The sequence below is a fragment of the Lepisosteus oculatus genome, chromosome 4, assembly GCF_040954835.1.
Source record: "Lepisosteus oculatus isolate fLepOcu1 chromosome 4, fLepOcu1.hap2, whole genome shotgun sequence".
NCBI lineage: Eukaryota > Metazoa > Chordata > Actinopteri > Semionotiformes > Lepisosteidae > Lepisosteus > Lepisosteus oculatus.
In genome coordinates, this window is record NC_090699.1 from 58,530,915 (window position 1) to 58,557,488 (window position 26,574).

The 26,574-nt window shown below is 36.7% G+C and overlaps 1 protein-coding gene across 11 annotated transcripts in view; it reads right to left on the reverse strand.

Annotated features, from left to right (window-relative positions):
• Positions 1-26,574, reverse strand: part of dock3 (dedicator of cytokinesis 3) — a 253,825-nt gene that overhangs the window by 37,085 nt on the left and 190,166 nt on the right. For 5 of the 11 annotated variants that reach the window (XM_069189418.1, XM_069189422.1, XM_069189417.1 and 2 more), the window contains exons 13-24: positions 26,415-26,503; positions 22,563-22,688; positions 14,818-14,942; positions 13,947-14,109; positions 13,337-13,443; positions 12,119-12,290; positions 11,899-11,996; positions 11,537-11,620; positions 9,658-9,758; positions 8,192-8,273; positions 6,641-6,811; positions 947-1,139 (exon numbers count right to left, since the gene is read on the reverse strand). In XM_069189418.1, the coding sequence (XP_069045519.1) occupies positions 947-1,139; positions 6,641-6,811; positions 8,192-8,273; positions 9,658-9,758; positions 11,537-11,620; positions 11,899-11,996; positions 12,119-12,290; positions 13,337-13,443; positions 13,947-14,109; positions 14,818-14,942; positions 22,563-22,688; positions 26,415-26,503 (1,511 nt within the window). Of the gene's footprint in view, positions 1-946; positions 1,140-2,260; positions 2,351-6,640; positions 6,812-8,191; positions 8,274-9,657; positions 9,759-11,536; positions 11,621-11,898; positions 11,997-12,118; positions 12,291-13,336; positions 13,444-13,946; positions 14,110-14,817; positions 14,943-20,743; positions 20,762-22,562; positions 22,689-26,414; positions 26,504-26,574 lie in introns of all 11 variants that reach the window. The other 6 variants (XM_069189420.1, XM_069189414.1, XM_069189421.1 and 3 more) reach the window with 3 other exon arrangements.

Sequence of the window (26,574 nt, forward strand, 5' to 3'; positions counted from 1 at the left end):
CAGGTTTGAATATATAGTTTACACTGGTTATCATCATGCAACACCAAACAGCAAGGATTTTTTTTATTAATTTATCTTTTTAAACGTTCACTTCTTGTACTCTTTGGTCTGTCTGCCATTTAAAAAAGTTAATAAAATATAGTGTTCTTTTAAACTAAAATGAATAAATTGAGCAATGCATGTTTAATGCCAATGTTTTATAAAGTAATTGACTTGTGAGGAGAGTTGACTTGTGATGAGACAAGCTCAAAACACTTTATTATAATCTGTAATATTTACAGAGGGAGTTTCAAAGGATTTTGCTACAGAGCAGAGTCTGCTTTTCATTGAAGGAAACTATAAAAATATACCAGTCAAAGTGGAGAGAAATAATTAGACTGGAATGCAGGAATAAAATGAATGTTTTTCAATTCTACACATTTCAAAATGAGCTGTACCTGGAGAGAAATATACTAAAGCACAGTTTTCACGAAGTGCAGTGCTTTGAAAATTCTCCTGTGAATCTTTGAGCTATTATGTGGTGGTGTTGCAATAGTGTATTTTTAAATATGGTGATTAGGCATATTATTGCTTAACAGTAACAATTTAAATATTATATTATTGCTTTACTTGTAATTAAGGTTAAACAGAAAAAGAATTAATGACCATACTATTCAAATACCAACATAAAACATCCACACTTAGTTTAGTGGACAAAGAAATCCCTGACTTTGTTCACAGGTGAAGTCAATACTCATTCACATGTTACTGAATGTAGTTCATACATGTTACTTACAATATCTTCAGTAAATGTATCACAGCTCTACATGTACTATGTTTACTCTGTGGTCTGTGTGCATTTTCCAAGTCACTCTAGAAATGACCAAGGCAAAAGTAAAAGTCTTCTTTTATGTGTAAAGTAAGATGTCAACGTGAATAAATCTTCCGCCCCTGAAGCCTGAGGTACCTGGGAAAGAGAAGAGTCGGCTGTCCACGGTTCGAGCAATTGATTGCAGCTTGACCACATCCATGGACTGTCCAATGTGCACAGTACTAGGCATACTCCCGAGAGTCCCTCTCACAAACTCTGCCACCTCTTGCACAGTGAACATCTGCAGTAGCTCATCGAAGATGGCTGGGAAAGAGTTAAGAAGTGCAGCCTGGAGGGGAAGAATGAAAAGAAGAGGCAAGCTATTGGGCTGGTATATGCCATGTTCTATATCCAATATTCTGCACACCTCAGGGTGTTATAGGACTGTTGGGCCATTGGCCGCATTTCATAATTAACAGAGCAAGAAGATATTTCTACCATGAAGACTCTTAATGCACTGATGAACAAATGAACATTATATATAATAGATTAGGTCCCATATGGGTGAATGGTATATAAGCAAATGGAGAGTTTCACTCATTTTTTCAAATGGTTATTGCAGGAAATCCCCTGTCTGGATACCTGTGGTTAATTTTAAATGGTTCACCCGAAGCCATTAATTTTTAGCACCAATTTAAAAAAAGCAACCATATTTTTACTCTTCTGAAAGGGTAAAACTTTGATTACATGTGTTTCCTCTTGGGTTTTAACACCAGGAAAGAAGAGTCAGGAACTTTCATGAAGAAACTGTATTATCAACTGTGTTGCTTTCTGGTTTATTGTTTTCACAAGAACAAGGTCCACTACCATACTGCTACTACATAGGCCCCAAAGAACTGTTGACAGTTATATCCTGTATCTTTACTAACAAATGCATATATCAGAGATTTTCTGTGACATATCAGCTCCTAAACATTTCTAAATTCTCTCCATTGGCTTCTGTAGTACTTGTTCAAATACAATATATTTTAAAAATACCTCTTTTACATCTATAAAACAATCAATAACTAATTCATTTAATTTCTCCAGAAGGACATAATGGGTCTGATCCCAGCTATAACTTTGATTGTGAGCAATGTACTGGTTAGTTCGAAATATCTTCTTGCATTTGACCGCAGTCCCTTCCTGAATGGCCCTCAGTCAAATAACACAGTCCATTCCCATTGCGGTTATGTAGTTCTCCACCACTGCATCTCGCAGGATGCAGTGAGCTTTTGGAATGACATGAGAAGTGGGAAAAGATTCTGAAGGTTAAACAAACGGAACACAAAAAAAAAGCGTGTGGTTAGATATTTGTTTTGGAGGTAGGGGGTTGGTGGTTCGGGAGTGCTGAATGGTGGGAGGTAAATTTTGCATAGAGGACGCCCTTGCGTTTACCGGGGTGCAACACAAGGGGGCACTGTTACTTACTGAGAGAGGCGAAGGCCGAGGAGCGCTGCCGCTCCAGGGCTGTATGCAGCTCACTGCTCCACTCGCCTGTCCTGGCGGAGGCTGGGGGCCCTGAGACAGATTGTGGGAGGACAGCGGGGGGGAGGGGGAGTCAAAAATAAATAAGGGGTCACAAAAAAGGTCAAGGGGGCAAATAAATATATTAAGAAACTAAAAAAAAATAAAACACCAACTTCGTAGAAACAGAGAATGGTTACAAATGAAAATAAAAAGAATTTGAGGGAAAACAAGGATGAAATAAAAACAAAAAACTCCACCATCTGCCCCATTGTACAGACGGAATTGAGATTCACAGGTTTGATTCATGTGCTTTTGTGAGGTACACATGTTTGGAAATTCATTCAGGGAAATGAATTTGTTCTTTTGTTCTGTTTTTTTTATTTGCTGTTCCAGGAAATCCTCTGGAGGCTGGTATGGTATGACACAAGTTCTCAGGTCCAAAAAACATCAGAAAAAGAAGAAAATAAAAATACTCTGGCAAAATTAAAATAAAGACCTGCAAAGGAATTTCTATTGATAATTGTACCACCATTTGCTTTACTTGAGAAAAAAATGTGAAAAATATCAAGTCATTTAATTCCACACCTTTATGCAATCAATACTTATTTTGTGGAACTGAAAGTGGTATTCCATTATCAAGAGTAGCAATACTTCTGTTAAACCAACATAGCACACCACATATCCACACCTATTTCAAATTTGCTGTGTTGTACATCTAAACAAGTATAAAATAAATACAGAGGCAGGGCAACTGACAAAAGAATCCATCAAGAGCAAATATTTCTTTGGAAGTAATGGAGCTATTGTTTTATAATTGTCCATGTTTTAATGATTCATTACTGAAAAAAGTAATCAGTCAGGTGTCAGGTGAACTTGTTATGGCATAAAAGGGGGGTCTGAAGCAGTTATTCAGCAATTACTATAACTGGCAGTAGTGTGCTTCCAAAGATCATGCAGAGCATGGAATATCTATAGTAAATATGTTCTATGTACAGTAAAAGCTTGCCCATGCATCATCTATCCAATCATATTTTTGCTGAATGAATGGGTGTAAAATTTATTTTACAGTAATGAAGCACTCACCTTTCAAGCTAATTGTTTGAGCTTGACATCAACACATGCCAATCGCTTACTCAATACGACCAGAGGTTGGGGAGCTTGTTCATTTTATGTAACAACTCTCAGTTAATTAGCTGCTTATTTTGTGTACGTGCATAGAATAAAATTAAAGATGTCTTGAATTAATTGCAGTGGAAGAAATGTCTTTTTAGCTTTTTTAAAAGCAAGGGGAGGGAGCCATGAAAATTCTGCTTTTTCTGAAAGATATTTATTTGGCAAATCTTAATGTACTGAGACTGCGTAATTGGTTCTAAGGTCAAGCAACATGTTTTTGTAAATAAACTCTTGTTTTGGACAGCTAAGGCCTAATAAGCAAATTAACACAGGGTTAGATATAAACACTGGTGACTTATTTCAATATTTTGAAAAGTAACAAGACATTTTATACTCAACCCACCCTAATAAATGGTCAATGAATATTAAATAATGAGTTTAAGAATAATTTTAAGAAAGCAACAGCTTAAGGCCAAACAAAACACTACATTCAGTCAATTTACAGTGGCAAATTGTATTTAAGGCATTTATTTTTAACTTGATGGATTTATAAAGCTCCTTTACCTATTTGTTTTTAATTAAGGCTACAAACTACCTGAAAACAGTCAGTACGCTGACAGTGAAAGCAGGAGATGATCTTCTCCATGTGAATTCTCTGGATACGTCTGGCTCAGCACAAACTACTATATATAGGATTTGTTAATGTTTTACAATAGTTTGAAAAAAAAAGCTTGTCCAGAGGGTATATCTGGAAAACAAGTTTCCATCTGTCCCTAGATTGTCAGACCCTTACAAAGCCACAGGGAAGTTAACAGACCACTGACCTTAAATTCTGAGGATATCTTTACACTATTCCTAAATACAACACTTTGTACTGCTGTCAGGAGGCACTTGCAAACATCCTCTATCCCTGAGGTCTAGATGAGTCGAGATGAACTTAAGAGATCATGGACTAGTTGCTAATTTAGGCCTTAAGACCCATATAAAATACAGCATACAATTTAATCTCTGACAGGCCTATTCTCTTTAATATCTCATAACTGGATTAATCCCATTCACTGATAGTCCTGGGGTTGTGCCTACAGTACGTCTTTCTAAGCAGAATTAAATAGCTGAATTGATGTTTTTTTGGTCTACCCCTATTAATTGTCTTAGTTTGCTCTACATCCTGTAAATAAACTTTTATGCAGCTACAGTATCCTTAATATATTACGACATATGCACACCCGGAGGCCTTTTACACAATGTAATAAACATTATTATTTTCCTGGAGAAATTCATGGGCCTCACTTCTTACTGTACTGTTCACTTCCTGTACTGTATGCACAACTTAATACAAATGCTGGAAAGAATATCTAGGGAACCAGCACAGGAAAGAGCTACAGTATAATTATTTAAAAGTATAAAATACACACCTGAACTAATGTAATATAATTTTACATCCCAAATTACAGAATGAGTTTAGCAGTTATACAGTTAGTCCAATGTTTCTTGCATTTTGCATTTGCTTGCATAAACAAAGATTGCATTTATCTTCTAATTCATACAGAAGTACAAAATGAGTCTCTACTGCCTACAGCACACAAAAGTACATTACTTTAGAACAAAGGTATTCTCGGAAAGGCAAAGGAAAGTTTTTAATTTACTTCTTTAGGTTTACTTTATGTTGTAGGCTCAACTGTATGGGCAGAGAGAATTGTGTTGTGATTCAGCACAAATTAACACAGCAATGTTATTCCATATGCACCAAATGATTACATGTAGTATTTTCTGAGTACACATACTCATCTCTCCAGGAAATTTATACCACAAGAGCGAGCTGCAATATTCAGCTGCTATAGAGATGTAAAAAATCAACTAATTACAATAGCTCTGTATAAGGGGAAAAAGACAAGCCTGTATAGTGTCTTAATCAAATACCTTGTAAAATATTAGCTTCTTATGTAAATAAGGTATTTCACCCTTTTAAAATTCCAAATATACTACTGTCATACTAGATATGTGCATACTAGTCGTTCTATGAGTATAAAACCACACTAAACTCCATCTATCCATCTGCAGCTGTGTTTCCCTTCTGGGATGTTCTCCTCTTATGTAGCTTCCCTTCTATTTACATTGTCATTATCTAATAAGAAGTGACAATGCTTTCAGAACTACCATCTACATGTACTGTATGCTAGATGCTCAAGGCTTTTTACTGATGCAACATTTTTTCTCTTATAACAGATTAGGTGAGCTATCCTTTTTTTACTGTTATTAAAGATGTTAATAATGACGAAGATTATTTTAAAGATTTTAACATGATACATTTTTCAGAAAAGCCAGGAACACAATTTCCTGTTAGATTTGTCTGTAATGAAAGTATTGCTTCTGCCTCTGTAAACTATACATTTCTTATTGTATAAATACACTTGTGGTGTACAGTACTTATACATTTTTAGAAATCCTCCCACACTGCAGAAAAAAGCCTATCAATAAAAAACAACTTTTAAGGATTCTGTCAGTATTTGTTTTTGTTGTGTCAACTGATCTTACAATTATTGTAACAGTTGTTACAGGTGCAGTAGCAGTTGTTACAAATGAGTACTGGAAATACCACTCATTGTGGTAAATACCACAATTTTAACTGCAAAATATTTAACTTTAAAAACATTAGGTGTCAGGTTCAAGCACTCAGTTTTTTACCATGACTGCTGTACAACTGCTGAAAACACATTCCTTTTGTGTCTACAATGCTGATTAGGAGCAGGTGGTATCCTGTCTGAATTTATTTAATTTTCATTAAATAAGGCAGTTTGTTAATACCACCCTGCTCCTTTTCTAGCAAAACTAGTGTCACTTTTAGCATTTTTAAATCACATTTTCGAGACACGAATATTGAGTCTTGCAGCACTTGCTCACAGGGTTCATATAATCCTTCAGGACCATCCTTTTGGGAAATTTTGAGCAACACAGATCATTGTCATCACATCTCCCAGCCAACCAATTCTCACTCCCTTAAGCAGTTCCAAGTAAATATATTAACAGACTGACCACATAGAACTGTACAATATAATCATCATATATATGCAAGACAAGTGAGTTTTCTTCCAGACAATATTCAAGAAGCGGAATTCAGTCTCTTATTTTCTAGAGTTAATTCTAGTGTTGTCGGGAGTGGGATGTGGTTGGGGATAGTGCAGCACAGGCAGAAAACGAGGAGAGCTATGAAAGCACACACACACTTACCTGTGTGAAAATGAGTGTCTCTGAGCTTCGGCTGTCCAGGCTCAGAACAAAGCGGATGGACTGGAAAAGCTCCTGGATGCTGGCACGAAACTGCTCCTCCTCCAAACCACAGGTGGCTCTGGAGTACAGGATGCGCGACTGAATGATGAATTTGAACAGGTACTCCAGAGCCTGAGGCAGAGGAAAGCAAAATATCACCACAAGTGCATTGGTGCCAAATTAAATCAAAATCACTGCATAATAATTTTTAAATAAGATTATTTTTGAGGTTTATCTGGTGGCTGGCTCCAACTACAGTAAATGTACCCATCTGCCTCTGTACATACTGTAACTGATGAAACTGCCTTTAAAAAAAAAATGGAAGAAAACATTGTAATGTTTTACTTGAATGTTGCATAATGGCTAGATAATCCCTTCATAACTGCTATACAAGTTGTTACAATCACATAATGTGTTATAGGGACATTTGCAAATGACATAACTGGTGTATAAGAGATCATGGCATTTGTTTAAGCATTATTTAGAGCATTTAGTACAATGTGATGCTAAAACACATGCCATGACCTCTTACTCAAAGGAATGCAATGATCCTGAAAAAAGACAATCCCTGAGTGGTTTTTGGTTTTTGCAAGGCAAGTGAGACTGGAGTATGGAAAGGGCACGCAGAACATTAATCAGAGGGATTTGTGCTGCATTTTGCCCTATTTACAGCCTACAAACAGTCCTTTGTAGGAATGAGGAAACCACCGGGGATGAGTGGGTTTTCTGCTGTACCTGCGCTGCTTAGCGTCCTGCGTGTTTGTGTCTGTTTGCTTTGGCACAGGAGGGGAAAGAGCCAACAAGGATGGCGTAGTGGCATGGAAGTCAGCATTACTTCCTCACTGTTCTTAGGCTCTGGGTTTGATTCCAGCCTGGGGTGCTTTCTGTCTGGAATTATCTTAGTATATCAATTCTGCTCTTGGCTCTTCAATAAGCAATAAGATGGATCTACAGTAGTTTTGCTGATCTCACGGCAGCTAACAACTATGGTGCTATATTGAGAACCTCTGTACTCCCTTCCCTGGTGTCCTGCTATTATGTATAGTATTTTTACATGCACTGCATTTTCTTGCACTGCATTTTCACTGCCAGAACTGATATGAAGATAAACTATCCAATTTGTTTACTTTTTTACTTGCGGACTTTACTATCCTCAAGTTGTTCCATGACGCTAACGTAACTCTGTTGCCTTTAGAAGGTATCTCAGTGGTCAGAAACTGTATGATGACATTAATTCTGTGGAGTCAATTTAATGTTGTAGGTTTTTCCTCGCAAAAATAAACACATTTTTTATAATTGTTTGACATCTGCAAGTTTACTAAACTTTTTCATTTCAGGTTTTCTCTGTATGGTGACAGAAAAAGCAGAACATTTGTGTAAATCAGAGAGGAAATGGACAAATGTCATTGTTGGACTGAGAAACATAGCCGCCAACAATAGCTCATGCTACAAAGAACTGACTGACCTAGAAATCTTCAATATTAGTGGGACATAGCCTTGTTCCCAACATACCCTCATGGCCTCCTGGATGTGGTCCTGGCGGATAACCTCAGCAGAGCGATCCATATACCACTTCAGACAGCGGATCAGCTCTCTACGCACAGGACAAAGGAAAAATCAGCACAGACCTGGGAATCTCAGCATAGGATAAACCATCATTCACAGGTTCTCTGTTTTATAAATTCCCACTTTACTGTTATTAATATTTATTAAAATTATATAGCTAACAAATTTGAAATGAACTCATTTGGAATCATTGTTGCAATGTTGCAAAGCTTAACCTGGCGTCCGAATTCAAGACCTACCCTGGTAGAGTTCTGCTAAATGTGCACCACCACTAGGGGAATGAATCATGGTCATACAGTAGTCACCAAGTGTCATAGACTTCAACAAGCAATGTCTACTTCACTGAGCTCAAAAAGCACTTGAAGAGAGTGCAATTTCACTTGCTATGACATTGGAGAGTCCCTGCACCCTTTACTTTGGCCACTTTACAGACCACTGAAAACAACAAATAAGAGAACACAGAAAACTACTAGTTAAGAACGTTTGTTACCAACATCATTTGAGCACACTTGGCATGGGGCAAAATTATATTGCATTGCCATGCACAGAATAAGAGGCTAAGAGTTGTTCATATCCACTTTCCGGCTGGTGCGGAGGGTTAATTCAGTGGTTCTTAACATGGAGTACATGCAACTTTGGTGGTACGAGATGCCCTGTCTGGGGGTGTGAGAAATGTCAGAATATTTTAGAAGGTCATTCACCAAAAAACACAAATTAAGCACAGGCACATAAGTACAGTACTTTGTTTCATCAAACCTTGGTATTTTATGGTAAATGTAAAAAAAAGTTAGGGTGTAATTTTTTACACGTTCTTAATTGTACTGTGAAATTATACTAATAAATATATAATTTTATCTCTATCATTTTATAGTTATGATATACAGTATCTTAGGATTAAAGAATTTACCTACTTCCACAATTTAAGCTAAGGGATGCAATAACATATTTTGAGTACCAAAGGGTTGGCCGGCTGCAGTAAAGGTTAAGAACCACTGATTTAATTCTTAATACTGAACTGAACAGGGGACTGATGCTTTTGACGGTTTGATATCTGTTTCAGCTACGTAGTGTCCTCTGAACAAATGTCATTTACAGACCGTTTCCAATTACTGGTTCATTTTTCTTATTTCTCATACTATAATTCAAATCTCACGCAAAATGCAGTAATAAGAAACAAATGGAAGAAAGAAATGAGCTCGGTCATGACATGTATCCATTTAATTTTAATGCAATTGCCATTCGAAAAAGGCTTCTCTAAAAGCTCAAAAAAGTAACTAGTGATAATAACTTACATCACTTCTGGTCAGAGCAATACTGCAACTGATAGAAGATTTGTAAAATAAATTTTCTGCCCCTAGTAAATGCTGCACTGTAAGAAATCACTTGTTTTGTATCCTAATGCAAGTACTTACTTATAAGCCAGAGCTCCAGCAAAGTGCTTCTGGATGTAAGTGTCCATGACAGGCCGGAAATGATAGTATTTACTGTCCCGTAGCAAATTTATGATGAACACCTGGTACATCGAAAGACACATAAGACTTCAGGTCAGATCACCATCAGTTTTGGGATATACTGTAAATAGTTTGAGATGAAAGGCCTGGATTTTATCGTAGTACCCAGTGGGGTCTGAGGTTGTCACTTCCCATCACCTCTCTACTCCTTCCCTTCCTATCTTTGAGAGGAGGGTACAGTACACATGAGTAGAACATACACTGCCCTAGAAACAAAATGACACAGAACAGCAAAGTGGTGCTTTGTTGACAGGTGCGCCATGGTTAACGAAATAACTAAATCAATGATGGACGAGGCACTCCTAAAGCAGCGTATACCAGTCAATCACCCATGCCTTCAAGATCATGGTCTCAGACGTGTGAAGGCAAGTCACTACAGTAAGTGACAAAGTCAGTCATGAATGCCATGTTCGTGTTACCCTGTTGAATCTTTGGTTGCTAGGCAGTGTTCTAGCTGTTGAACCACCTGAAGGCCATAACAAAAGTGTGAGATCTGATCCATCTGTCATGTGCTGGCATCGTTAAGCACAGACGCTGTGGGCATTTACAACCACTGACTTTGTGGTGGGCCTCGTAACGTCTTAGCGCCGCTCTAATCACGTTTCTGTGAAATCTGAGGTGGTGTGAAACTGTTTATTGTATCAGGAATGAATGGCATATGATAGTAAGTGGAACAATATAAAACCACAAACACTATTAGGGAGGGTAAACAGCTCAAAGCTGCTCAAAACGTTCTCAAAACTGGCCATTAGATACTGGATAAACAAAATGTCGTCTGTTCAACATCTTGTTTAAGCTTTTGGGTCCTACTACACCAATCATGTAAGAATCCTATCTCAAGTTAACAAAGTTAGCATTAATTTAGCAAATACTGTATAAGTGGTAAATATGAAATCATTTAGCTGTATCATTAAGCTAAAACGACCCACATATCTTTATAAGCTAAAAGAAAAGAATAAGTAATAGGTTTCTTCCATGCTGAAAAGAGAAGAAAGAAAACATAACGTTTCAGCTGTGGAGCTTTCTTGGGGTGTAAGAAAACCCCAAAGAAGGCTCTATAGCCAAAATGTTGTGTTTTCTTTCATCTCTTTTCAGCATGGAATAAACCTATTACTTGTTCCTTTGCAGCCTATGCATGCTGACACAGCTACCCACCTGAACTAAAAGAAAAGAATGCCTAGTTAAGAACTAATAAGCCATTACTAAAAAAATGTATCCAAACAGATGAGGCCGTATGCAAAATAGATCTAGGCTGAAATTTGTTCATACTGTAAGAATATCAAAGACAGTGCTCCGATTATATCAATGAATCATTGATATGAACTGTGCATCTGTTTAAATTCTAAACTGTCACTTTAGGTTCTGAAAATAAATATAATATACAATGAATGTAAAAAATAACTGCACACAAGCTTTCATGCATAAGATTAAACTAATTAATCTGAATTTACAATCAAACAGGTACTGCTCTAGCAGTCGAAACAATGTGGCTAACTTCATTTTAAAGTAATTTTTATAAAGGTCTTTGAAAACTTGAAAGGAGTATGGTTATAAACTCCTCTCTAATTACTTTCAACTATAGATTCAGTTAAAAACTACCTGTACAGTATATACAGTACCTTGCAATGTAAAACAATATTCTCAACACAGAACAAAGACTATTTTAATTATTTTGTCACTGAATTATTCAAAACATTAAATATTGAAACATGCTTCAAAACTGTGATTTCTTCTTTCGAAAATAAAACTCCTGCCTTCTAAATATTAAATTGTTTCTTACCAATGATTGAAACACAAGTGGACCATATTTGTCAGTGTTGTCATCCAGAATGGAAAACAATGTGTCTAAAATATCTTGTAGAAACTAAAATAAAAAAGGAAAACACATGAAAACATTTTTTAGCGACATTTCATTTTTTTCAGCAGGAGAAGAAATTTCTATCCTTTGTTATACTGACAATTTCAAAGAAAATTATTAGTGGCCACGTCTTATTTTGCCAAAGAAGTATGCTGTTGTTAAATAAAGCATGCAGGAGATGTCGACCATCTGCAAAAACTAACTGCAGTTTAATTTTACTCCATCATTATAATTTCAAGTTAACCCCTCCAGGTGGGAACTGAATACTGAAAGAAGCTTCTCACTTTAACAATCTCTTCACCACTGACGAGCCGCAGGCGACCCAGGATGTCCATCACTCTGTCTGGGTGAGCCTTCCACTTCAGCAAGGCCAGGAGATCCACTGAAGAAAGAGATACTCGGTCACTGCAAGCAAAGGCTAGGATATCTACCTGTGGGACAGTTCTAGCTCAACATTTATCTCCTCCAACAGAAACCCAATGTGCGGGAGTCTCTAGCAATTACCATTCTGTGTAAGTTTGGTGGAGGACAGCTGTGTGGTGATCCAGAGTGTCTCCTTGGTGCTGCGCTGGAAGATGAGGCTGGAAGGGATGTTGGGACAACCATTGAAGTCCTCTTTACAGCAGGGCAGGCCCAGGTAGAGAGCATGGTTACTGAAGGTGGTGTTCTCGTCACACTGTCAACACCAAAACAAGCCCATTCAAAAACTGACCACTGGCAAGGCTCAAAAGAGGTCTTATACACAGCCCTGTTTCAATAAAACAAGCATGCTTGATAGATATTATATGCATAATTGTGACTAAATGGGAGAAAGAATTATGTGCATATGGAGACTCATTCATTTAATATGGCAGGACTTTGTACTTTATGTATTAATTGCTTGATAACTGACCACAGTACTGAAACCCATCCAGTGGTATACAACATAGGCTTTGCCAGAGGTACTGTATTCCAGCTTTTGTGCTCTAACCTTTTTCTATTGTCAGTTCTTTTAGGTTTAGGCTTCTTATGATTCAAATACTTGTAGTTTTAATTGCTTTGAAGTGGGTTTGAGTCTTGTCTTGTAAAAGATAGTCACCAAGGCAAATAAGGATTGATTACCAGTAGGGATACCAATAAAAAAATGCTATATTAATGAGGTTACGCAAAATGTCTCATATGATCAGAATACATTACTATTTTCATCTGCTGGAGCCACAGCAGAAATATTTCTAATAATGAAGCTACTAATACTATTTCTATCTCTAATATTGGATATTCCTAATACTACACAAAAGTAGCATGCACTGAGTTACCAAAGTGAATCTAACTCACTTAAGTTGCAAAATATGTCAATTAGACTTTCAAGACTGTGTATGATTTACTGTTAAATTTACATGCTCCACTTCATATGCAGGAAAGTAAAACAAAAAAAAAATGTTACCAAAAGCATGTAACAATAGAGAGGTCCTGAGATCAAATATCTCAAAACAATCCTTTTTCTTTTTCAGAGCCTGAATTCAAACGATTTGGTGGCAGAGTGTTTTGATGTTAAAAGCAAAGACCACTACTAGTACATCAACCTTTCAAGAAATCTGTGTGCTGCATTAACTGTTTTATATACTCCTTTACAAAACAGAATCTAACATAGACATCATAAAGCAAACCAGACACTTTGTTCTAATTAAACCTTGCATTTCCACTGTCCTTATAATCAAAGTAATCTTCACTATTTATGCTCACCTTGTAGACATAAAGCTCATGGCTTTCATCTGACAGAGTTGTGCCATCCTCTCTCATCAAGGGCGTGAAGGCAAATCCAAACAGCTTCTTCTCTCCCTTGTCTTTCGCTATGACAAGCACAAATAAATGTAATTTAAAAGGATGAAAAACTCTTTGATTGCTGACTTACAAATACAGTGTAACTCACTTCAAGTAGATCCCAAAAAATACTTGACATTAGAAAATGATTACTGGAGGTCCCTTACTTTTTAGAATTCCAAGATAAATCCTAGAATAGTTAAGGATTTACATGGAATAAAATGAGGAAAAACAGAGAAGCTCAAACAACTCCAGTGCTGAGTGCTAACATGAAGGACTGAAAATGAATCGCAGACTAACATGACCAAACAGTAAATAAAAAACTTTGTCTCATTTTTTTCATATATTGTTTTTGTTGTTCACAGTTTTGTCTGACAGAAAACCAAAGACAAGGGTTTACATCTCCATGCATGTGTCAAATATTTTCCAAGTAAAGCATGCTTCTGTTTTCCAGATTTTCACTGTGGTTTGTTATTTTTCCCTACACCTCCAATCAGACAGAAAAGTAAGGTAAAGAGCACAGGGGCCCCACTTGAGCAGTGTCTGAACTCGAAGCGCAGGTGAGACCCACGGAACCGATCGACGGGGATAGGCAACTTGATGACCTCGCTCCAGCGGGGGCTGTTGTTGTGGTAGAGCACAAAGGATCGGTGTTCACTCATACTGGGCTCCCCTGACCCCAGACTGATACAGTCCTGACACAGGGCGAGAGAGAAATCAACAATGTAGGTAGGCGTCAATATTTATTTCGGGGAGATAAAAGGAAATCTTACCAGCGGACAAACGTTTACATTCTTACATATGCATAAAATATTGCACGTCTTTGTCATGCAAAGCTCGGCAAGCTCTATAATTCAATCTGCCTCTTTCAAATGAACATGGCTCCAACAATAACATTTTGCAGATCTATTGAAGTGTCACATAGCCTTTCACCAGGCTGTCAATTATTGCATTGTAACAAAATCTTGAATATGTCCATTGACATTTAAAGATAAATAGAAATACTAAGACTAATGAATAAGATATGAAATAATGGAAGTCCATGACAATACAAAGAGCAATCATAAATTCCCTCAACTTGATCTGTCATTTTGAAGTAAAATATGCCTTCATTTTAGTGTAAAATATGAAAGGTTTCAGACAAACATTGATGCTTCATATCATGAAAGTGGTAAACCACAATGAACAGAGGTTCCTGTGAGGCAGGAGAGAGGCCACAATATCAAGGGCAATAATGGATAAACATTAATCAATATTAACATGTAGCTGACCTTACAGTAAAATTAGAGGACATAAGCTTATTCTTAGACCCACTCACTTATTTATTTAAATTGTTAAGTGAGTACACTATGACTGGAGTCCTGAACATAACTTGCAAAAATAACAATTTAAACATCTCTTACTTTAAGTATTTCTCCATCTGCGTAAAGGACGTACACTGTGATCTCGACGTTCTTCTGAACACTCTTCCCCCCTCTCTCAAAGTCACCTCGCTCCAAGGTCAGGTAAAGGTCATTTCGAATGTCACCTAGACAACAGTGACAAATTACTGTATGTGAGACAGGTCTCACCTCCATGGGAAATGAGAGTTTATCAATGAAAATATTGCATGCCACCAAAGACTTGATCCTGTTACTTTTTTTTAACGCAAATAATAAACAGAGCATTGACATTGGCCATCACTTCGATGAAGCGTAGAACGAAAGCATTGCAGAGCCAGGTGCAATGGGTATTAAGAGTGACTCTAGGCCTTGTGTGATTCAACAGAGAAATCCACCACATCAAATGGCCGGGCCTTCTGTTATAGGATAATTCAACATTATTCAGGTTTTAAAGTTTAGTCTAAACTTTCTTAATTAGTGATCCCTGTTACAAATACAAACACAGAAATGTAAAAGTTGTGTATTAAATCACAAATTGTTTTTAATTGTAATATGGAATATGAAAATAAACATGGATACTGAGAATCTAGGAAGTACTGAAAACTTATAATTCTGTGAGAGAGGAAAGCTGAGGTCCAGTATATGTGTATATAATGTTCATAGTAATAGGTTTTTTCCATGCTGAAAAAAAAGAAGAAAGAAAACAACGTTTTGGCCGAAGAAGGCTCCACGGCCAAAACATTGTGTTTTCTTTCTTCTTTTTTTCAGCATGGAATAAACCTATTACTTGTTCCTTTATAATGTTCATAGTTTACAATACATTGTGCTACAGTATGTATAGATCCCTGCCATATTAACATGGGATACATTGCTGCAGAAATAGTATAACCTTGTCAACAGTGTGGGACACACACACCTGTATCTAGCAATATGACTTTAATAGTTTTGCAGGATTTGATGCAAAACCATTTATCATAAGAGAGGTGAACATATAAAAAATATAAAAATGAGTCTGAAATTGAACTGCTGAGTAGCAGAGGCTGTTTTGCTACTGGTTGCAAGAGGGCTACAATAACCTTCTATTCAAGAGTACCCAAAGTGCATTGTTGAACTGTTTTTTAACGTCCCTCATAAAACTGAATCTAACCTACAATATGCATCATAAGGCAAACCAAGATGAGATGGTGAGATAATGTCAGATGATCAAAGTAATGGCTGATATTTTTCCAGATATGCCAGCATTATGGGTAGAATGCTCATTTCTGTTTGGCAGAGCTCTGTAAATCTTAAACTAAGGCAAATAAAAATAAAAAGAGTGTAAATATAGAGGCAATGTTAGAAGCTGGTGATTTAGTTCATGGGAACATGAGCTGTGTTTATCCAATCTTCTCCAGGGACTAAGACGAAAACCGAGAAGAATAACAGAAAAGATTCAAGTGGAGTGGTATTTTAAAAGAATTAATTTACTCATTAATTATTTACCCCAGGCAACCACTTTGGAGCACATCCAATTAATTGTAAAGGTCACTGTCATCCTTCTGGTGCACAGTCTGAAATCCCTTACTTGTGCACTCTGTCAACAAGCCCTAATTATGATCATGTTCAATACAGCCCACTGAAGAATTTCTTTAAACACCTGTTAAACCAAGTGAATTATTTCTGCACTGAAGCACCATGTTATTTTTGTTTTCCCTCAAATGGAAAAAAGTAATAATTAAACAGGCCTCTTCTGATGGAGTATGAGCATTAAGTATCAAAATATAAGGTACTTCTTTATTTACTCCTCAGATCAAATTAGTTTCTTACCTTTACTGAACTGCAGGGGATGTAATCTATTCAATGAGCTATGCTGTAAATTCCATGTCACAACATTTACAAACAATCGCAAGTTATATCCTTTGTGAAGCCTCATGGGGCTGAGTCCTCAAGGGGTGGTGCCTTCACTGTGGACTTCTGCATTTTTTCTGAATCACGGGTGGTTTGACAGGACCACAGCAATCACTGAAGCAGTATCAGCTCCAAGGAAGATAAATAGAGCGCCGAGCAGAGAAGGAGACATTGTTGACAAGGAGCTGTATCCTAGGAGGAGCCCTGTCAGATCTCCCAGCCTTTAACCAACACAGACCCAAATATGTTCCTCGTTTGAAGTTTTGCTACAAAACCCATTATTATCCCCCAGCCTGGAGAAGAACCAGCACTGGGGTTATTTTTTCCCATTGAGTAGGCTGTTATTTTTCCCCTCAGCAGGGTTGTTATGAATGATTATTTTTACCAGAGGACAAGACTTGCATAAATAAAACCCTTATTTTTCTATACAAATCTTGTGTGTGGGTTGTGTGTCCATCTTCGGGGCCCACCTACAACCTGCCCCATTGTGGGTTGGTGCATGCAGCATATATTCTATGAATTCTAACAGCTACCACACCTCTATGTAAATGTACATTACCTAAAAGCATCAAAACTCTAAGCACCAAAGAAGCATCTACTCACTTTTTAATTAAATTATTTATCTTTATTTCCCCAACAGGCATACTGTCCAATCCACAGTAAGTGATTCAGGTGGGCCTACTGTTTGCCAACAGGGAAAACTGTTGACTGTTTTTACTGCACCTATTCTTTTTTCATTTTCTTTTACATCCTTTTGGGAAACAAGTCATAATTTTGAGCTATTAAAACAATATGCCAACTGAACCCAGCTACACTTACAATACACTTATAATAATTTACAGTATGATTTATTTATGTCAGTAGGTATTATGCCGTCACAAGTTGTAACATGACCTTAGACCTATTATCCATGTTAGAATCAGGATTATGAACATTTCTGACTGACACAGTTTTCTCTGATGTATACTGCATTGTTAACAATATGTCTGGAATATCTTAGATCAGTGTTTCTAACTGACCTTTTTGGACTGAAGATCCCTTTTCCGGCCAAGCTGTATCGTTGTGCCTTTTATTTATACTGACATAAAAGCAAACTGATATATAGTAATTGTCAATGTATTAAAATATGAAAAATTATGCAATGGTTTAGCAATAAGTTTACCTTGCTTTGCCTATGATTACTCATAGGCCATCCTTTGAAAATGAGATGATTCTATCAATCTCAGTGGCATTTCCTATAGTATGTCCAAAGCATGTTATTTGATTCTGCAAGGATCTGCTATATCTGTGAAGCTCCTGCTGCTTTTTATTTAAACCTTGTTTATAAGGTAACTGACTTCATAACTGTAATAGCAGAGTTTCCATTTGACTTTTTCCAATTGCAACATGCAACACTTTGAAAAAGGTTAGAAAACTGAAAGACTTATGTATGTACTGTGTATATTTCTACAGAAACAGCCCACCTGTTAGAAAGGTTTTACAATGGGACAATGTATCTCATCTATCACACAAATTGTACATTTTGCAAAAAAAAACAAGATTTGGTTTTATTTCTTTATTTCAAATGTTCTTTGCTCTTTGAATAGAGGCATATTACCTGAAATCTCCATGTTGCTGGAGAACATGATTCAAATAGGTCTTTAGACCACTGGAGCATAATGTTGGAATGTGTGAAGCAACATTAATTAGTTAATGGACATAGATAAGGCTCCAGGAGTGCTTTGCTCAGAGGTATGTTTAGATCTGCGAACAGCAATTGAACAGCAAATATAACCCTACCTAAGGTAGTTGTGATTTCAAATTCAAAACACTGCTTCCACATACTGTACCTACAATAAACTGAATGATCTTTTTTGCTTTTATGGAAATACAGATACATATCATCTTACTTTCAAATATAAGAAAATGTTTGGGGTCACTGTCCTCTCATTCATTGATACCATTCATGTACATTAATGCAATATAACATGACCAAGATACACATATTTCTAGTTACCAACAGCACAGACATCAACAATAATCCATCCATCTCTTTATCAGACATTTTAGAGTGAAAGCTCTACAGCATAACTAGAAATAGTATTGGAAATAGAGTTATAATACATATATTCATTCTAATATTCACATATTCTACATGTATAATAAGTACTTTAATTTTTCAGCTCAGTTGCTTCAGAAACTGCAAAAAAAGTTTTTGTCTGAGTCAATTATCTTTTTTATATAGCTAGTTTCTGCTTTGTAATGTACAGTATGTCTCTAATGCATCTGTTCCATCCCAGAGTAAAACAAATTAAAAACACTCACTTGCTTTTCTGGACTCAGTTTGGGATTTTCACCCAAGTGTGATTAGTGTCAGAATTTTTAAGATGCAAATGTGCACTGGACAAAACCGAAGTGTTCTTCAACAAACCCAGTTTCCTTTGATACCATCATTAATATGAAGATCTTGCTCGCTGTATCACCTGAAAGTACACAGCCACCACCACACTCATTCAAGGCCCCTCAGGACAATTCCGGATCACCCAGACAGCATGTTGTACCTCCAGCAACCTTATTTACTGTATCTCTTGCAGTAAATGCCCAGCCATCTACATTGGAGAAACAGGAAGGAGACTCGGAGACCGCTTCAGAGAACACGTCAGGGCTGTGAAGATTAAAGATCTCTCCAAGCCCATTGTTTCTCATTTCACCTCTGACGGCCACGACCACACTAATCTCTCCGTCTGTGTTCTCAAAGACGGTTTTCCGAACTCATACATCAGAAAGACCACCGAAACTAAAATTATTCTGCAGTTAGGATCACACATTCTCCCTTCCCTTAACGACAGATTACTGTTCTTTTAAATTTTCTCCATTCATTGGAAGTTTCATTTCACACCTCTCTGCACCCATTCTGACTTCACACCTCTTGATTGGCCTCTCTTTCTGTCCCCTGCTCCCGCCTCTCACTCCTCCTCCCTCCCAACCTTTGTTCTCCCGCTACTTTACCTTTGCCTACTGCCCTGTCTCTCTCACACCTGAAGAAGGCTCCATGGCCGAAACGTTGTGTTCTCTTTCTTCTTTTTTTCAGCATGGAATAAACCTATTACTCGTTAGTATGAAGAAGGTGAGTTTGGGGTGTTACATAAGATAGCCCTCATGCTGTTCTGGTACTGGTACAAGAAAGAGTAGCTCAATAACAAGCAAGCCAGAACCTCCTGTAGCTGTAATGTTTCAGTGAAGAATTCAGCTTGGAAACAAAATCAAACAAACTGTTGCTTTTCTATTAGAAACAAGGAACATTTCAAATGATACCTTCAGTTTAATCAACAAAACAACTTGAAATTCAAAGTCTCAAAAGGCAAAAATTCTGAGATGCAGTCAATGTGGAAAGTTCTGATATTGTAATTCATACCCCAAAATATTTTTAAACCTCAAACCTTATAAATTATTTCCTAATACTATACTGGGCTGGCAGTCCAAAACTATAAGAAAAAGAAGTTTATAAATATTATTTGGTCAGTGTGCTGACTACAATAACATCATAAAAATAGATCCCTAAACACAGAAATACAAGACACAATTACAAAAAACCTTGAATTCTAGCAGTTCGGTTCAAAGTGACATTTTGTTTGTAATTTATAAGTATTGAAATTAATGAGAAAGCTGGGATAAGTACAGTTGATAACATGCTGCATAACAGTGTCGCTGGCAACGTATTCATGTACATCTCATTGGCAATAAAAGAGAAGAAGCAGTTCTACTAACACAAGGCATAAGGCCATAGGTGGAGTGAGAAAGCATTGCAATCTTTGTGTGAGAAGTGACTATATTGATTCTACTAGGATTGTACTGGATTAAGGGCCATTACCACACATCACAGCTTCAGGCATATGATTAAAGGTTTTCTGAAGGGGTTATTCAAAGTAAACCACCATGATGTTAAAGTGTTTCTGTAAGGCTGACCAAAGCATCAGTTTCACTGCATTGGCTCATTCCATGCAGACAAATCACTGTAGAGGTATAAAGAGGAACGAGCTGACACAGAGCGAGCGAGCCAGAGACAGGCACAGGCACTTACACCCAACTATCTTCATTTCTGCACCATGGAGACAGACAGAGTGGACAGTGGACAATAGAGGCACCAGGAGAATCAAGAAAGAGAAACAAAGATCACTGACAGGTTGTAGATAGGGATCCCCAAACCAATACTTTACTACATGAAATCCAGTTTCTAAAAGGCTGGAAAACTCAGGTTTGATAATATTAACTTTATTCTAAATATCTATGGACACCTTACCAAACATTTTAGTATATGAAGAGCCCCATTTAAAAAATAAATCTAGGACAAGTGGGGATTGGCAACACCCGCAGGTTTGAGAGGCACTAAGACAAATGTTTTAAAACAGAAACTGGAGTTTTCACATGCAGAGAAAACCGGGCTTATCTAATATTGAAGGAAAGGGAGAAAGTTAAGGATAGTGAACAGAATATTGATCAAGCCAAAGCTAAATAAAAATCCAGTAACCCCAATGAAGAAATGTTAGGAACAGTGACAGCATGCCAGTGCAGTTCAAGTCCTGAGTTAGGGGATTAATCAAGTGTACCATGCTGTAGAAAGCCAGATTGCCTACAAGCATCACCCAGCTTCCTGCCTACTCGCAGTTTTGCCTTTTTGGAATTTTGAAAAACCAAACAGGAAGAGGGCTCATCAAACTGGAGAACCTTAATTTGCTCTGCACTACAAACAAATTGACTGTGGTTAAGGTTCCTAAAATCTGAAGCAAATTAAAACTTAATAACAGTAACTTGATGCCCAAGTGCATCACAAATACACTCAGTTAACATTATATTGTATGGGAGCTAACCACAGGGAATGGAATTTGAAATAGTAGCCCAGTGAAATAGTACCAGCCAGCTGCATCAGGATGTGGTAATGACCTTTTTACTGTTCCCCTCAGTATGAGAAAGCCAGGGGCTGCTAAGGCACAACAAAATCATAATCCATACAGGAGCACATACTGGCAGACAGTTGGGGCAGCAAAACGTTATTTCAGTCAAACATCCTAAAATTAATTTGACAGCAGTCCAAACTGCTAGGATGGTCCACAATATATTTTTTATATATTTTTAGCTACCTGGCTTCAGATTTTATAAACTTACTTTAAGTGGTTGGTAGGGGTGATTGTGAAAGTTTTCTAAAGCTGAATTGCTGAACTGGAGAGGTTATTACTGTTTATACATTGACTCCACATTTTTTTATAATGGAATTTTCTCAAAACACAGTTTAAAAACTCTTAACACTATTAATATCTGCTAAGCTTCTTCAACTTCTTGTTAAGCTTTTCATTCAAACACGGATCAAAACTTTCATTACTTTTTATGAGGGTTAGTAATTATAATATGAGGTACATTTTATTTAAGTGAGCATTCTAATTATAAGAATTCCATTGTTAAATATTAAGAAAAGCAGTGTTTTCTATACATTTCATACCATAAGCCAAACAGCATGCAATCATGGCGAAGTGGAGTAAAGCACACATAGATTAAGATACTGTACTTGTGGGGACTACCTTACAACAAACATTCTGTTTTTATCTATTTTACTGCATAATACTAATATTTTCGACACTTGAAGATGTTAAAGACAATCTTCTTCATAAAAATACACTGTGGAGATGTCCCCATGTGGCCTACTTATCAGGAGACGCTATCTGGGGATCATCAAATTCTGTTGCCATATTTTTGTATATGTAAATTCTGTAAATTGTAAATTCTTTGTAGCCATATGTCCCCTAACACACAGCAGAAAAGTGGTTAAAATACACTCATGCCAGCAGGCAGTCAAACAGCAGCCCTAACACCACCCCCGAGCCAAAGATCCTATTTCTCTTTCTTACCAGGCATGATGACGTCAGGGAAGCCCAGTTTGCGGGTAATCGCCACACCTCTGTTGAAGATCATGGGGTTCTCTCTTCTTATCTGCTCCATCTCCCCTCGCAGTAACTGTAGGGAGATGATAAGGCCTAGGGAGGGTGAAAGAAGGTTTTAGCACAAGTCAAACCTGAGACATCTACAGGCCTCAATGATTCTTAATTGTTGGCAATTGTGGCTTACCACTACCTTCACCTAAAACATACAAAATTAAGCTACTTCTGGCTCTCTGTCTGTTAATTTATCTATGAGCTCATGCTTTTCACAATATTGTGCAGACCAGAGTGAACAATGCAATTCTTGAGACAGGTGCATTTTCATATGCCCAGATTAGTTAGAATTGTGTCCCAGAACATACTGTAGCATTTTAAGAAAATGGCAAACAATATGACAAAAAATGTTCTCATAGTTTATAGTCATTTGTTATTAGAGTAGTCAAGATTTTATCATTTTTCATGTGGGTGTAAATTTTAACCAGAATACTATACTTAGCATTAGGTATCAGCAGTAAATGCCTTATATTCATTAATCGTAAATTACTGCCCTTAGTCCATGAAGATTCATTGGATAAGTCACACTTAAGACAATTACAGACCAATCCTGCAGGTCTCAGGTAAAAAAAAAAAATCAGGTAAAATATTTATTTTTTCATGAAAAACACCTACACATTTCAACTGCTAATGTTCTTGTTGATTAAAGAGATGGTGTTTAAGAATAAAAATGTTACAACTGTATGATCTAAATAATTTTATACTGTGTAATTTCTTTTCTTACATGTGCTGCGTCAATTGTTTGAGCAAAATTCCCTTAGTGATCATAACTAACCAAGCAGCTGGAAACTTAGAGAACAGCTATAAAAAACAAATACGTCAGCTGAATGACCACATACAGTGTACAAATGCTGCCCACAGTTTATTTAAGCTTTATTATAATTGTTTGCTCTGTGTCATATCATCAGCTGCTTCCATTTGTATTACTTGATAAAGAATGCACAGATGAAATTAGGTTTCTGACTGTGATCATCAAACAGCAACAAAATGGAAGTCTTGACAGCTTAAGCACTCCCCACTGCATTTTTTCCTCTTTCCTGTAGTTCTGATAGCTGACTGCAGAAAGAACACTGACTCTTTTTAGATACCTACAGAGAGAAGCTTTGCTTCATTGCGGTGTTTCTCACAGGGGAGAGCACATTCACAGAGGCATTGGATTTCTACTGAGTTCCGCTACCAGCAGAGGAGAAGGAAGTGTGTCTCCTGGCAGTTATTAAATGAGACAGCCAAGCTTTATGTTGTGTTCATTTGTGCAGTCTGCGTAGCATCTTCCTAACTACAAAAAGCATTGCAAGAAAATGCAGTTATTTGCATTCAAACTGCATTTCAGTGCCTTTGATCCTACTGAAAACTGGAGGCTGGAGAATGACTCTTACTATTGCATTATATTGCTGATATTTCTTTGTCAGTATATGTAAAGCCATATTCATAAAATATTTACAACCTATATCTGTACTTTTGCAGATATTATGGGGCCCCCATACTCAAGATTTTTGATCACGTGTTCTTTTATTTTAAAAACTGATTTATTTTAATGTTGGAGTTATGTATATTTTTTTAATATACATAATATACATACAAACATAAAAACTGGATATTGCATATAAAACATGAACATATCCAACATTATACTGTACATGACTGAAGACAAGTTCATGTTTATTTGCTGTTTAAAGCAGTATCTGTAATAATGAGGTACTAGCTGGAACAAATCTGAATGTGGAAGAGGTGGTCTAAGGACAGTTTTAAAAACTGTAAAAATATGCAACACAATGAAGATGTATGTGCTATACAAACCTTTCTGCATGATAATGTCAGAGTCCTTTTTTGGATTTTCTTTTTTTATTAAGCTCTAGTTATTTTGATTATTTTTGGCAGAAACTGACAGATAATACAAAAGGAATTAAAAGAATTGGAATTCCTATGTAAAAATATCTCTTCAGCATTGAAATTGGTTTTTTACCTATTAATTTTTCTTTGTAATATGATAAAGTGTCCGTGGGTAACCCATTGAAAGCCTGGAACATTCTCTGCAGACTGGGATACTAGAAGACTTAGAATCGCAAACGTAAAACGAGTCATAGATTCTATAGTGCAAACAACACCAAGGTATGGGAAAAGTCTTTAACAACCAATTATTTAACATTATTAGAGTTTTGTTATACCTATTCAGCTTTAACTGAGGAAACTTATTTGTTACAACTGTCATCTTCCGTATAATGCAGTGCACACCATCTAAATCTCCTGCTTCTAGTCAGCAGCAGAATCTCTGATCTCAGCCCATTTAGCCCTGTGGCCTTCTGAAGTGCTTTACTGCAGCCCTGGGATCACATACATTTTTAAAGTCAATTAGATGGATATCCATCTGTGTGTTTAACTGATGTGACTTCAATTGTGCGTCAGTTTAATGCCCTCAGCAGTGAAGACGCATGACAGATCAGCTGGGATGGGATCCGAATGGAATATTTATGTTTCCTCTCTTTATATTTGAACATAAAGCTCAAAGAAGTGCAGGTGGGCAGACCTGTCCTTTGTAATCAAGGCAGGCCTCTCAAAATAAAATGTGGCAGCAACTAAATCTTACATCTATGTTGGATATGGAGATAAGTACAAAACAATAACTTGATCTGTGACAAAATTATCTGAAAATAGCTTTGATATTTGTAGTAAGCATCTTACACTTGGGTGAAGCCGACTGCAAAAAGCGTATGTTTGCATCCCGTGTTTCTACAGAATACATAAAGCAGTTTAAAACATGAAAGAGTTAGAAGACATTGTCTGTCCCTTTTATGTGAATAGGTTATCACTAATAATGCACTGCTCATTAGTATGTATGTAAGAAATTATAACAACAATTACAAGACAAAAGGAAACTAGGGATAAATACTGTAGGTTGTGTTGCTTTTTTTTTCTCATCGTCAGTAGTTAATGCTGTTAACTACTGTCTGTTAATTATATTTGCAGGTATTTCCCGCCTTCCTATGACATGTCTATATATAGCAGACAGTTGGATCAGCCTTGAAAATAATAGTTATGCAGAACACCGCTGTAGAATTAATTGGGTCTGCATAAACCTGTCAAATGGAATTACTCAATGGTCACATCATTTTCTCTTCACTGTCTGCTGTGGCAGTTGGTTACTGACCAGAGCAAGTTTGATAATACTGTCTCTGAGTTCGAGAATAACAGTCACTCTAGCAACCAAACAAAATAGATGGGCTGAATGACCTTCTTTCAATAGTAACCATTTTTATTGACATGTTTTCCTCTTCATTGCTCAAATGTTTCATATCTCATTTAAACGAGTCAACAATTTTAGTGTTATCACTACCTATCAACAATTGATTTTAAAAAGTTCATCTTGTTTTATGTTTTTGCAAATATCCCTGATTCTATTTTCATACTTTCACTACTGCTATTAGAACAGTGTTATTTATGAAGCATCATGTACAGTATATCACACCTTCAATACAGTTCACTCAGACAATGACTCCAATCTGTTGTCCTCTCCAAAATACACACACTTACTAATCAGACATTTCAAATATATTATCGGCAATAAGTGCTGCTAAGAAATTCAATGATTACTAATAATGATTAATTACTAATAATATGAAAATAGCTTGATATTTTGTTAACTGGGAAAATATTTTTATATTGATTTTAAATACTGTATACAGTATTTACAGTAGGAGGTGTGTGTTCTTAAACAGCTTATGTCATACACATAAAGGTTCTCCTAACCTAACGCAATGCAATGAAAGTTACCGTAATTGGTGCTGGGTGCTGTGTACTTGGTGCTTGATTTTCTGATGATGTTTTCATGGATCTGGTACCATTCATTTTCATTATTACAGCTGAAATGAGAAGAAATATAATTTAGTGGTGAACAATACTCTAGTCAGTATTAGGCTGCATAGTAATAGAA